This window comes from Nymphaea colorata, chromosome 8 (assembly GCF_008831285.2).
Source record: "Nymphaea colorata isolate Beijing-Zhang1983 chromosome 8, ASM883128v2, whole genome shotgun sequence".
Taxonomy (NCBI): domain Eukaryota; kingdom Viridiplantae; phylum Streptophyta; class Magnoliopsida; order Nymphaeales; family Nymphaeaceae; genus Nymphaea; species Nymphaea colorata.
The window spans coordinates 20,012,370-20,025,798 of NC_045145.1; the positions used below are offsets into that span (position 1 = coordinate 20,012,370).

A 13,429-nucleotide genomic window follows, 5' to 3' on the forward strand; every position below is an offset into this window, starting at 1 on the left:
TACTAGAAATCTTCCTATCCAAAACAACTACCAGTCATAACTGAGGAGTGATCTTGGCCATGGACGATTTACTAATTGCATCGATATGGGCCATGGACCCGGACCGCCGGACCGGCACCTTACTCTTGGCCTGCAACAAGGAGTCATTTAACCGTTTTGTCATTAGTCATTACCCTATAAGGTTCAGATACAAGCGGCCATTTCCAAGAAAATGGACGTTATACAATAGAGTGGTACATGTTAATGCCGATGCACCAATATGCATATTGTCTGATAGGCTTCATCAATTTGGACACCTGTGTAACAGCGGTATTGATATTATCAACATTGCTTGTGGTCACTGTGGACGCAGTTTGCAGTTTAACATGGAAAGGCCTAGCTAGTAAGTTACCAGATTTTTGTTGCTTCTTTCACTTGCCTTGACATTCTTTTGGCTGAAATAGGTACGTTCCAAGTACAAAACTCTACCAAACTTATGAATGAATGCTCTCATGTGTTTAATTTTGATCGAACAATGCTTAATCCTTGGTGCCCAAACACGCCTTACCCTTTATTAGGACAAACATATTAAGTATTCTCTCTGCGTGTGTGTGTGTGTCAAAAGCGTGCTAAAGGTTCCTTAATTCCATGAAAGCCAGCACAATGTGGGACTTGCGAGTCTAGAACACGGTGCATGGGTCGTTGTTGATGTATTGCAAGTGGGCAGTAGGCTGCTTCCCGCTACTTTATTTTGTCTTCAGCTTTGGCAGGCATAGAGCTAAGTCATGCTCATCCTTCTAAGTTATGATTGATCTTTTTCAGCTTAGTCAGATATATATATATATATATATATATATATATATATATATATATATATATATATATATATATATATATATGTGTGTGTGTGTGTGTGTGCACCTTCCTTCACAATCCCCCTTACTTTGCGTACCTGCTGATTTTTATGCATGATTTGAGCTTTAAGTGTACACTTCCTCGACAAGCTTGTTCGAAATATATAATATACTTCCGCATGCTAATTATAAGCAATGAAATGTTGAGCTTAATGTAGTTAATTCGTATAGGCTTGTCAATTAACCACTAATAAAACCTTATTATTGATTGAACAAGATCTACTACAGTTTCCTACTTAATTTGGAAGGGCATACTTGAGGTTCTAAATGAGTAGGAGAATAAAAATACTTAACGGGATCATTTGTCTCCTCTAAAGCTTAAAAAAAAAAACTTCTTAATCTTATAATACGTGGCACAAGCTTTTGGATCCATTAATGTTTATTACTTCAAGATAGAGGTACTACAACCAGATGCATTATAAGAATTTTGTATGAGATGATTTCTTCAAGACTTGAGTTTCAAATTTGTAGTTTGAACCCTGCAAGTTCAACAACAAGCAATACAAGGGAAACCTGAAGACCTATTTGATAGTATGTAACTGTTTTATGCATATAGCCCAAAGATTAGAATGTATTAATGGAACACCTTGAAAAGTGTTCTACAAATCTGCTCAACTTTGACATTTACAAATTCCTTCATTTGCCAAACGAGCCCTAAGGTGCAATTGATAACATTATGATATAGTCGAATGTGTTTACATGAGTAACCAGCCTTCAATACTTGCAGCTCCTTGCCCACTAATTTCCCCACATCATGAACAAGGTGTTCGATAGGAAGAATACTGTCTTACGACATATGTTCCTAAATACTTGATCTAAGAACAACGTGTTCTTATTTCCAAAAACATTATGCAATTACGGATACAGTTTGCGTATCTTATAAACAATCACACATTGAAAAAAGCGGGTTATAAGAACATGCTTTCTTAAAAACAAGGTTCATACTAAACGTCCTCGATGAAAACTATACATGTAAACTAAAGTAGTCGTAAACAACCACTAAAACAATACTTTGCTACTCCATATCGTGGATGAGTTCATCAAAATCCTATCAACCAACAACATAGACAACCCAAGTAGCAAAGTTAAATACTGCCATCCATCCAAATCTGACCATGCGCCAACATTTAAGATCTCGAACTGTTATAATCGCCCTTCTTTTGCTGCGTGAAGAAAAGAAGTGGCATAGTTACCGGTGGAAAAGGGTCGGAGCATAGGGTCCAACCAACCCGATGAGAAGCCCTAAGCCCCTACCCGTCTTTCCCGGTCCGCCTCGTCGACTCCACTTCAGGTGCGGCCGTCAGTTTTGGCTTTTGCTGCTTAGACTGAAGATTTTCGGAAGCTAGGAATTGAGCGCGGGCACAATCTTTTGCTCTCTGTTGCAGCCAAGCATCCCATGGCTGCCTCCCGCGTCGTGCTGCTTCGGGCGGCGTGGTGCCGCGCCTCGTCTTCCCTCCCCGCGCTCTCTGGCCGCCCTTCTCTCTGCGCGCTTCCCCGCACTCTCCGCTGCTTCCCGCCTTCTCCTCTTCTCCGAAGACCTAGCCCCTATCTTCTGAAGCTCTACAGCTTCGCCACTGCAGCTACAGCTGAGCCAAAGCAAGCCTCAAGTGCCTCCTTCTCCGTGGCCGACGAATCGCACCCATGGCCGGAGTGGGTTGCATTCTTGGAGAGGCTCAGGAGCAAGGGCTACTTCGACGGCCCGCCTGGTGCGATTACAGAGAGCGACGCGGCTGATGGATCCGAGGATTTGAATCGCGTCAAGTTTGCTTGCCTCAGTTTTGCTCGTGACCGGTTCGATATCCTCCGGTATTGTTCGGCTAGAGCCGCTCTATCTTTGTGGACTCCTATTTTTGTTGGGACCTGGTGGGTTGATGTAATTTGATGTCTGATCCATCATGTTAGCTTTTGTTAAATGTTCCTTCTTGGAATTTGAGTTGTAGGTGACGTTCGGCATCGGCTAAAGCGCTTTGCGCTAATCCCTTGGTTCAGTACTCGTTGGGGAACCTTCGTTTATATGTTTATTCCTCTTTCTGGTCTTCCAGGCTGAAATGGTTGTAGTGCAAATTGTTGATTTTCCCTGGACAGCGGACGTTCTATTGGGTGGAAATTTCTGCCTTGATTAATCCTTCCAGTGAAACTTTAGTGATATGGCTTAGTTAGCAATGTGTGGATAGCTAATTTCTTGACTATAGATTTTATCGCTCTTTGCAGCTTATATTTTACAAAAATGGGCTGCTATGTGAGATATCAGTTCCCCAAGTCCGAGGTGCCTGCTATGTGAAGCGGATGGAATTGGTCAAAAGTTTTAATGTAAGCAGATGAGGTTATTTTTCTGTTGATTAACAAGTTTGAAAACTTATGTTTAGGCCATAATAGCCTTCTGCGTTGGTCCGCCTTCGAATACGAGTCTATGAAGGGATCTTCTTCGTGGAGATTAATGTAGGCTTGTAGGGATTGAAAGAGTCTGGTGAAATATATCCCGGTTTTTATGTTAGATTTCTAATGGGACTGACAGGCTTTCTTGCAAGATAGAATTGGAAAATTTCCTGATGGGTCATGGGAGTGTCATCTCATGGGATCAAAGAGAAAATATTAATGCTTTCCACTTAGAGGACCATTCGATGATGGCCACGTCTGAAAGTTAGATGCCGCTCATAAATAATCATCCCACGCCATCATGTTCTGGAAGTAATAATAATATTGGTAATGCTGTTTTCCTTCTCTCACTAAAAAATGTTACTTTGGGGAACTTTATGCGTGATGGCGCCAGATCACCCATGGTTCTTCCAGATCCTGAGTGAAACATAGATAATCCTCTCTACTTAGATCAGCCTGGGCTTTCTCTTTCAATCCTTCCGAAGTCTTCATGCGGTCATCCTATGCATCTTTACCTTTTACCACCTTTATGGCTTATTCCAGTTTAATGCCATCCATTAATTTGCTTGTTTTATTTTTAAAGCTTGCTTAGAATCTTTCGTCATAAATAATTAGTGGCCACTACAGCAACAGTAATTGGATTTGACTTGGAAACGTGGAATTGGTAGTTGATGTCTTGGTCTTGTTATATTAAGAAGGAGAATAAAGTAATTGTTTAAGGTCCTTGATGTAGAAAATTTGTTTTTGAATATTTATTCTACATTATGAGAACGAAAATTGATTAAATCATAGCAAAAGACAATAACAACAGAAATTTGCTGGGTAAAGAACCTGATAGAAAACAAATTTATCAAAAACTGTCCTCTATGTTGTCAATTTGCAATACCTGGGTAATGAAGAAGGTGGATGCGGTGATCCTAATGGCCTTTGCTGAGAATAATGCCTAGGACTGCAATAAAGTACCAAGGGAAGAATTTATGAATGCAGAGGTGGCCTGAAGATACTATGGGAGCAGTCTGAGTCCTGTAGATTTATATTCCACAAATTTTGAAGAGACTTGTTCAATGGCATGTCTGTCCCACAAACACCTTACAAAGTTACAAACTTTAGGAACCATGTAGTTTGTTTAAATTACCTCTATGAATATGTCGCATCACTCTGCTTTCCACTAGACAATATAAGTTCTTGTGGTTGTTATCCAGATGGACCAGACCAGATCCTGTGACTATGTCAGTAATGGATGTTGTTGGGAAACTAACTACCTTTTATTTCCTGTGTTGAATTTGGCATCTTGTGTTTCAAGAACTGCTTCTGCTTTGGATTTAGACCCGCTATTCATGAATAATGGAATGCCGGGCTCTTTCACTGGTAACCCCATTTCGGAATGCTGTGGTTGTCTTAGTATAGATGCCAGTTAATAACATCTGCTTCATACAGAAGCCTCCTGACACGGAAATATCATATTGATATTCTGTAGTCATGTTTTTGGTTATTTTTTTTATAAAAGATTATGTTTCATGTGAACACATGTCCATTATTTTTGCAAGTTTGCATTTGTAATTTGAGAATATGTTATTATAGTCTCTCTGTCAAATGACAAGTAAAGTAGCTGAGTTAGTCGACTAAAATGGCCGTGAAATGGTAAACAGGATAGGGGGTTGACATATGATTTAATTGCCATTTTTGGTCTTTGCTGACATATACTTCCATATTTGCTTGGAGCAGTATCTACCTTTTATAAGTTGATTATGATGAGATGTTTGATGCTTTCCAAAATGTGTCTGATCAGTATTTGTGGTGATAGGAGATGTGGTGACCCTGTGGTTCTACTTAATAATGTGAAATGCCACTGATACCATTCATTTGTCAGTATACCATTACCAATACATTGACAAGCCCTGCTAGACAAATCTGTGTACTCTACGTTGCTGGGTTTGTAAAACAGGGATGAACTGATCTTTGGTTCCGTGGTGGTGATTCTCATGACTGTGGTTATGAATTTTTTTGTTTAATATGTCTGTTCTGTTTTGATATAAGCATATGCAAGAAAAATAGGGGATGCTGATCTAACTTTTTCATACAGATCACTGTCTAAGGATGACATTAAAACAGTTGTTGGACATGGGTGCCCTAATCTATTCCGCAAGCCTGTCCATTCTGCTAAACGTCTTAGAGCATTTGTTAAGCTTGATGAGGGGGAAGTAAGTTCTATCACTCTGTTTTGCATATTGTGCTGGTTGTTTCTACTGAATGGAACTTGCTTGACAAACATTCCAAATTCCAAACTTAACCTGCCTCTTTAGTGATCGTGTTAATTCTGCATGCAGGTATGCAGTTCATGCAACTTACGAGGATCTTGTGACAGAGCTTATATAAATGCAGAGGAAGGAGCACGTACAGTTGATGTTGTGAGGATATTGCTGAATTATGCTGCTGATCCTCTTCTTCTTTCACGAGACAGATCACATGAAGTGGTAGAAATTGAAGCATCTGCACGTAGGTTGCTAGCTAAGCTGACTGAGATGAGCAACACTCCTGTAGATCCTGCCCTTTCTAAGCCTGCAGTGAAGCCTTCACCTCAGCAGGAAAGGCAAAAAAGCAAGATGAGGCAAGACAACGTTGAAATGCAACGTGGTGACTGGATTTGCCCATCGTAAGCTGTTCAAATCTCTATTTATAAATTTGATATCTGCTGATTCTGTTCCCATTTTGTGCTTTTCTGTCTGAAACTAAGCTACCTCAGATGAGCCATGGGTCTTGAATTTGATGTCACTTAGATGACCGGGGGAATCTGGGAATGATGAGGTTAAATTCCATTATGTGGGCTGGTCCCAGTCACGAGTTCTTGTGGCCTGACGATCCTGACTTGTTAGAACATTAGGCCATTTTCATGATTTTCCACTCCGCAGACCCCCTCCTTCTTTCTTGTTAACCCCAAATGAAAATTTGACATGTATATCCCCTAGTCCATGCGTGAAGATGGAAATTTGAGATGTTTGTTCCAACTTCCGGATAGAAAGAGTAATGGGCACTTCCCAATCTTGCTGCATGAACACGGGCCTTTTTGTCAGGCCCGACCTTTGTTTGACTACTGAACAACTAGTGAGTTTAGTTAGTTCTAGAGCTCAAAAAAAAAACTGCCTGCCTGTGTGACTGTCTTTTTCTGTCTAGTCAGTCTTTCTAGTGGGTTAGCTGCACAAAACAAAAAGTGCCTCTCAGGCAATGGTCATTCGAGTCTGTTTTTAGACTAATTCAGTCAGGGGCCATGCGATTCCCAGTCCTGATGATCATGCCAAGGTTTGGCAACCGTTCGTTTTTTCTGTTCCAGCACTCAGAGTGCTTCGTTCTACCCATCCCAGATTCATATATGCCTTTATCCAATTTGTGTATGCTTTGTAGTATCAAGATGTAAATATTGAGGGTCACAAGAGTTACACAGTTTGGTGGTTGTGTCAGGCATCCAAGTCCATGAGTTGCCGTAGGAATACTAGCTACATTTTGCTATAGAAATATTGGTCCCATGATGCGTCAGGAATAGGTTGCCCATCCTCGGTTGTTGTCAGGTGCCTACTCCTGGTACATTTCTTTGCCTTTACCTACTGGCAAGATTGAGTGCCAATGTCCGTCTTCTTATGGGTTCAGTTTCTCATTTCAAAGTTACTGTTTCAGGTGCAATTTCATGAACTTTGCTAGAAATTTACGATGCCTAGAATGTAAGGAAGAAGGCCCAAAGAACGTCGACTTTGGCATTGCTGAAATGAAGAAAGGAGACTGGACTTGTCCCAAGTAATCATCTTTACACTTCTCTTCTTAACAGCATTTGTCCTATGTTAAAGACTTTTTCATTGGTTCGTGTAGTTGCAATTTTATGAATTTTTCTCGAAACACCACCTGTAAAAGGTGTGATGAGCCACGACCCAAGGGTGAAAGCGGCCCAGAGATGGAAGTCAAAATGAAGCTGGGTGATTGGGTTTGTTCCGAGTAAGTATTTTCAATTCTCTTCTGTTCACCACTGTTACTGGGCTTTGCAATCATCTGCTACAGTGTCTAACTTGTCTTATATTTATAGGTGTCAATTCATGAATTTTGCTCGGAACACCAATTGCCGAAAGTGCAAAAGGCAACGACAGAGACAACTTAATCCAGGAGAATGGGAGTGCCCCTCGTTAGTATCTTTCTCTCATCCCCTATTTGTGTAATTAGGGGCCGTTTAGCAATGGGAACAGTTTGTTACTTTTGCCAAACTGCCCCTTTTCTAGTTATGAACCTTGACATGAAATGGTTTTGTCTTCTGTGTAGGTGTGATTTCTTAAACTTCCGTAGGAACAGTTCTTGTTTAAAGTGCAATACCGAACGCCCAGAAGCAATGGAGTTTGGTGAGCAGATATGGAAGAGACCATATGTAGGAACCAGAATGGTGAGCTCTAGGGATGAAGATGACCATGGCTATGAAGACGAAGATGGTGACGATATCGATGAGGATAAAGATGACCGTGATTATGATGGTAGCAGTGATTCCAAATTGAAAAAGGAGTTTCCCGAATTCATGCCTATAAGGGAAGGGGGGAACAAATTTGTTACGAGCAAGCGAAGATCACCATCAGAAAGAAGACTAACCTCTGGCAGAAGCAAAAACTACCTATAGTCGCTTAGACTATACGTGTTGCAACTGTGAATGAGTTGAACTGAGTCGGCAAATAGGTTTAGTTTTGCAGCGAAAGACTGTAGCACAATCTGTTGTTCCATAAGATCGTTTCTTCTCTCTTGGAGGTCCTCAGTATCCATTATATATGATTATAGGGAAAAGGAAAAAGAGTTCCATCACTTGCGCATTGAAAATGAAAAGTACAACCAGATCTTTCATCATATAAACCACAGTTTTGGATCCTTACATTATATGGTAAGGTTACGCACTTGAATAGAACAAAGCTCACTAGAAACACTGGGAACTAAGCTCACTAGAAACACTCGGAACTACAAAGGAAAGATATAAAAAGACTTTTTCACTTTCTTCATCCGCGGAGAAGGTGGACTCCAAATGAAACCGTGCACACCATGAGTCCCAACAAAGCAAAAAAGCTGAGCCTCCTGCAAAATAAGTTCGAAATAAACATACACAAGTTAAAATTGAGAGAGCAAAATCGTCACTGTCAAGGAGAAAAAATTAACACAGCCATTTGTCAAGGAAGAAAGTATAGTCGTCCGACTACACCAACATCGCCCGGTTTGTTCCTGCTCGAAGGCCTCTTTTTTTTTTTTTGTTCTTGTTTTATTTTCCATAGAAACAGGTAACGCTTGCCAGCAGCATCTAGATTCTAGGATGAATCTTTTTAAGAACCGGCTGATCCTGATCAACATACCCGAGCGTCAATCTGTTGTCGGGAACTCCGGTGGAGTAACCGGAGAAGTAAAAGTAGCGACCCACTGTGTAAAGAATCCCCAAGGCGGTAGCGGCAACTGGATAACGGACGCCTCCCAACAGGAGGAGGGCGAAAAAGACGGGCATCACCTCGAGGGAATTCTGGTGTCCTCTCTGCACAGCGAATCCCTCGTCAACAAACTCAACAACCAAAATAGAGGTCAAGCCAGAGAGAGAGAGAGAGAGAGAGGAAAGACGGGAACAGGTTGATGGGCACACCCACCTGGATGCAATTGAAGAGCTTTGCGTCCTTGTTCTCTGATTCAATGGCGTAGAGGGTCGGATAAGGAACCTTGTACCTACAAGGAGCAACCCCAGAAAGGAGGTCATAATTTGCTCACTCGCGAGAAGGAGGGAGGCAGAAAGGGAGATTAAACAGAAGCCAGAAGAAGGAAAGAAAGAGAAGCCTGCTTCACCTTTTCCTGGCCTTCCCTACTTGGAAGGCCATCCAGAAGTTGAAAAAGGTATAGAAAACGAAAACAAGGACGACAAATCCATACTCCTTTGGTATCTCGACCGCCATCTTTCCAACTCCTCCCTATGCTTCAGGCCTCAAGAGGCGATGAACAATAAAAAGGTCTCCTTCGGGGTCGTAGGCAACGAAGTGCGTCCTTATCAGGTGATGTTCTTGAAGCTTCCTGATGGGTGGCTTAGCTCGCAAGGTTAAGCAGCCAGCGCTATTGAGGGGGTTGACGACCGCGGTGACGCCGAGAGTGATGCAATTGCAGGCCGAGAAGAAGGATGATCTCGTGAATCATTTTTAATGAAGGCAGCCCGCCCACCTGCACAACGAAGGGGAGGGAAGGTGGACATCTTAAATGTTGATGGGCCACCGGCTCAGCCTACCGAACATTCAAGTAGAGCAGAGGGCTGTCTGCCTCGGCAAAGCGGGGCCAAGAGCTTCCCAAGATTGCTTTGTTTATGCACAGGGATTAAGCTGGTGTTCTTCAGATTCACACAAGACCCCAGTTTTTATATGTAATCGTGGATTCGGATTCAGTGAGGAAATTGCATACCAAGGCCAAATCTGATTAATGGTTGAAAGTTCGAAATTCTTTTCTTCTTTTATTACCAGATCCAACAAAACAGTTTCAAATTTGGGTGGGGATTGGATATGCTGACGCCTCACTCTTGGAGTAGCTAAAATTACAGTTGTCTATGTGGATGCACTATTTCCAAACCTTATTACTCGAAACTCATGTTCCAACTGTAGTTGCTATAACACCACATAATATAATAACTAATATCTATTGACAGTCTATAAATAAAGACTACTGTGCAAAATCGAACACGGTAGAGATTAGATTGTTTTAAAGTGTCTTATGAATCTATCCTAAAGTTTGGGGCACGAACTTTACTGTTCCCAAATAATATCTAAGACTCTCTCTCTCTCTTTCTTTCTGTGTGTGTGTGTGTTGTGTTAAGCTTGAGGGTCTTGTGTATAGCTTCTATAACTTGCTCCCCTTTTTTGGTCGAACCTAGTGAAATTTTTTCAGCCTTCTTCAACAACTGTAATGTAGAATCGTATAAAATGTATCACTGAAACATGTTATATCTTTTATTTTACTCTGTTTTGTGTTCTGCAACTGTTGGTTTCTTTGTTTGAATTAGAGACATCATCTGATTGACACAAAACAGGGCAAAAATAATTATCCAGGAACAACACAAGAAACACTCTGATAAGAATCCTCCGTTTAGGTGATTTGCATCATAATGGAAGTTTTGTTTCTATGAATTAACATAGCATGCAAACTTATAGAGTTCCAAAACCCTATCCTATATATAACTGACTTTGATTTTCAGTTAGTTTTGACCATGCTAAAAATCAGAGTTTGGTGAGCAAACTTTGCTGCCTTTCCAAAAGCAGTTGCGACATGCCAAAGCCTTCCTTTAATATTTTCCAATGCAAACCTGCAGGAAGCAGGACAAAATTTGAAGCTATACACAAAAATATGAATACAGCTGAGGTAGAATTACAATGAGTGTACAAAAGCTATACAGCAGTAAACCATCAAACACATGACATGACCGCGACAGGGGAACTACCACACAGCTCCTCGCACTGGAAGAATAATATTTTCCAAAGTTTGGAGCTCCTTGCATCGAAAGAATTATCTTTTCCAAAGTTTGGAGTGGGATGTTACCATAGTCAATTTTGAGTGTACACACCATGTTTAAGATATTAGGGAAGAATTAGAGGATCATATTTATAACACTTCAAAAATTTAGTCTTGTATTGAAGATTGTGAGGAAGATGCCATTTATGATTTCCAAAATATCCCTTTTAAACATTTTGAACACTTCCACATCGGACCAAACCCCAACTGTGGAGTAAGACCAAGCAAATGTAAGGGATGCATTCTCATAAGTTCATTTACATATGAAACAAAATTAAAGCGAGAGCAAACACAAAAGAAACGTCAGTGGTGGCTTGTACTTAATAATTTCTTTAATGAAAAAAAAAATAATCGAACTATTAAACATATTTGAAGGGGGCGTCGACTTAACAAATCAAGTGACACTTTCACAGTGACACGACTCATGGTGTCAATGTTAAAGTGATATCAGTTAAAGTGTCAACAATACTCAACTTATATTGAATCAACTTTTTTTTATTTTCGTCACACTCTTTTAATCAATGTATTTACTTCCCTTACATTTTTCTGCCTTATTTTAAGTGGGAGACGCTGAAGCTGTATCCTCCAAAGTCCAAACTTCCCAACCAGTCTTGTCCAGGTTCTTCACCGACTCTCTCTCTCTCTCGCGTACTTTTTTTCTCTAGTTTTTCATTGTTTTATGTACAACCTGTCTGCCTTTTGCACGTAAATCTATCTTTACAAGAGCTGAAAACAAAAAATTTATGTTTTTAACATTATCAGGAGATTCAGGAGAGGTTTTTTTTCTTCCGTATCGTCACAATTAAGATCTACCCTGACGATCGGACGGGAGAGAGAGCCAAAGAGGCCGGCCGCACAATCCTGACGTTCCAGTTCTCCGTTCTGACGGAAAGAGCGAAGGGGAGGGAGAGCCGTCGAACCCGGAAAGGTTTGGGGGTTTGGGAGAGCTAGGAAGACCCCCTCTCTCTTCCCCGCCCCTCCTTCCCGCCTGGCTCTGCCCTCTGGGGGCGAGTCCATTTCTCAGAGTATGGCCACGCCTCCCTCCCCCAACCACGCCTTCTCGACCTCGCCCACCATGGTCAAGACCCCCCGAAGCTCCCCGTCAAGCGCAAGACCGAACCCCAACCCCAGACCTCCTTCTCCCCCACCCCTCTCCGTGTCCTCAAGCCCTTCAACGATGATGACGACGAGGACGAGGACGACGATGACTTGCTCTCCTCGCCGGACCATGGCAGGTCCGCGGCGGCGTTCAACAAGTATAATCGCTTGTGGTCGGAGCCCGACGAGATCCGGTTCCTGCGGGCTCTCCTCCAGAGCTGCGCCGACGGCTACCTCTTTCCTCGAGACATGCCCCACTTTTTCGACCGCTTTAAGGGTTCCATGTCCCGCTCCTACACACGCACCCAGTTCTCCGAGAAGCTCCGCCGCCTGAGGAAAAAATTCCGCGCCGTCTCCGCTCGGATCCGCAAAGGCGGCACCGCCGTCGCCCTCAAGACCCCTCACGAGAAGGTCGTCTACGAGCTCTCCCTCCGCCTCTGGGGCACCGAGGCCACCAACGGCCCGCCCGCGGTCGCTGATGGCGTCTCTGCCGGATCCCCACCGGAGACGATCGTCATCATCCGCCACGAGCCCGCTCCCGCCCCGCCTCCCGCAACACCGCCACCCAATCTTAACGTGGATCACAGCACCCAGGGCTGCAATCCTGGCGGGAGCAAGGAAGAAGGTGTTCGAAGTCAGGGTAGTGAGGCGATCAGGTGGATCGCTGCGGAGACTGTTGCTGGTGCTCTGGATCAGTCCATCAAGGACGTCCGGATGGTCCTGGTAGGCCGGGCGGAGCGCGCCGGTGGAACCGGCGGACGGGGCCGGAAGCGTAATATGCCGAAGGAATGGGGGAGGCAGCAAATCGCGGAGTTCGATGTGCTGTCTCAGCGGTTGAAGTTGGTACTGGAGATGGCGATTGCGAACCTGAGAGAGCCGGTAGGTTTAGGTGTCCCCTGCTGAGGGTTGAAGGTGGTGCCTGTAAGTTACATCTCTAATCTTCGTTTCTAGCATTGGTTTCTCTCCGGGAATATTGACACGGTCTTGGGCCGCCTCTTGTAAATAATTTGCAACGGAAACTGCCGGTGACATTGTTGGGTATTTACTTATTCTGACATTCCTCTCGCCGGCTTCTGGCCTTCTCTTTTTCGTTTATCTTCATATTGACTGTCAATCTGTATGGCTTTCTCGTCTCTCTGCAATTTTTTCACTTGCTGACTTCTTAACTCGATCGCACGAAGTGTGTTCAACCTTGTTCTCCGCTAATTTTGGTCGAGGCGTTCAGATGCGAGCCTTGAGCTGATTCACCTTGACGCGTCTAATTGCTGATGCTTTTTTTCTTTTGGGTCCGCGCAATTCATTTCTGTGGGATGTTGCTCGCATACTGTGGACAATTATCTAGGCGTTGATGCGGTTTCTATTTGTGAGGTTCCTGTATGGCTTGTGTAGAACCATAAATTTTGGTCTAGTGCAGAAGTGAAACAATGTTGGGTATACGAAGAAATCATGTGAAAACTCTGAAAATGTGCTGGGAAAAATGGACTTCAGTATTTCATTGGCTGTAGTTAAAACCAAAGTATGCTTTT

At 42.8% G+C, this 13,429-nt stretch overlaps 3 protein-coding genes across 4 annotated transcripts; 2 read left to right on the top strand and 1 right to left on the bottom strand.

Annotated features, from left to right (window-relative positions):
- Positions 1-2,105: 2,105 nt before the first annotated feature.
- On the top strand, positions 2,106-8,038 carry LOC116259082 (zinc finger protein VAR3, chloroplastic). Of its 2 annotated transcripts, none has more exons than XM_050079212.1 (7): positions 2,106-2,699; positions 5,353-5,470; positions 5,597-5,922; positions 6,939-7,055; positions 7,170-7,250; positions 7,339-7,434; positions 7,569-8,038. In XM_050079212.1, the coding sequence occupies exons 1-7, from the start codon at positions 2,290-2,292 to the stop codon at positions 7,912-7,914; spliced, it is 1,494 nt and encodes a 497-aa protein (XP_049935169.1). In that variant the 5' UTR covers positions 2,106-2,289; the 3' UTR covers positions 7,915-8,038. The 2 variants fall into 2 exon arrangements, with proteins under 2 accessions (XP_049935169.1, XP_031492560.1); XM_031636700.2 differs by having other exon boundaries at positions 2,109-2,699; positions 7,128-7,250.
- A 70-nt stretch (positions 8,039-8,108) lies between these two features.
- LOC116259083 (uncharacterized) lies at positions 8,109-9,592 on the bottom strand. The gene is made up of 4 exons (XM_031636701.2): positions 9,105-9,592; positions 8,912-8,987; positions 8,630-8,802; positions 8,109-8,357 (listed from the first exon to the last, which is right to left on the bottom strand). The coding sequence occupies exons 1-4, from the start codon at positions 9,209-9,211 to the stop codon at positions 8,282-8,284; spliced, it is 432 nt and encodes a 143-aa protein (XP_031492561.1). The 5' UTR covers positions 9,212-9,592; the 3' UTR covers positions 8,109-8,281.
- Positions 9,330-13,036, top strand: LOC116259589 (uncharacterized). Its single transcript, XM_031637445.2, has 2 exons — positions 9,330-9,437; positions 11,757-13,036. The coding sequence occupies exons 1-2, from the start codon at positions 9,330-9,332 to the stop codon at positions 12,804-12,806; spliced, it is 1,158 nt and encodes a 385-aa protein (XP_031493305.2). The 3' UTR covers positions 12,807-13,036.
- The last annotated feature ends 393 nt before the right edge of the window (positions 13,037-13,429 follow it).

What these genes read in the sequence shown, in the direction of transcription:
- LOC116259082 (XM_031636700.2), top strand. Translation starts at nt 2,290, where the DNA reads ATGGCTGCCTCCCGCGTCGTGCTGCTTCGGGCGGCGTGGTGCCGCGCC. An exon ending in GACCGGTTCGATATCCTCCG is followed by an intron (nt 2,700 to 5,352) that starts GTATTGTTCGGC and finishes TTTTTCATACAG; the next exon opens with ATCACTGTCTAAGGATGACA. An exon ending in GGTGACTGGATTTGCCCATC is followed by an intron (nt 5,923 to 6,938) that starts GTAAGCTGTTCA and finishes TTACTGTTTCAG; the next exon opens with GTGCAATTTCATGAACTTTG.
- LOC116259083 (XM_031636701.2), bottom strand. Translation starts at nt 9,211, where the DNA reads ATGGCGGTCGAGATACCAAAGGAGTATGGATTTGTCGTCCTTGTTTTC. An exon ending in GTAGGGAAGGCCAGGAAAAG is followed by an intron (nt 8,988 to 9,104) that starts GTGAAGCAGGCT and finishes TGCTCCTTGTAG; the next exon opens with GTACAAGGTTCCTTATCCGA. An exon ending in GACAACAGATTGACGCTCGG is followed by an intron (nt 8,358 to 8,629) that starts GTATGTTGATCA and finishes CTTATTTTGCAG; the next exon opens with GAGGCTCAGCTTTTTTGCTT.
- LOC116259589 (XM_031637445.2), top strand. Translation starts at nt 9,330, where the DNA reads ATGGGTGGCTTAGCTCGCAAGGTTAAGCAGCCAGCGCTATTGAGGGGG. An exon ending in CCGAGAAGAAGGATGATCTC is followed by an intron (nt 9,438 to 11,756) that starts GTGAATCATTTT and finishes TGGGAGAGCTAG; the next exon opens with GAAGACCCCCTCTCTCTTCC.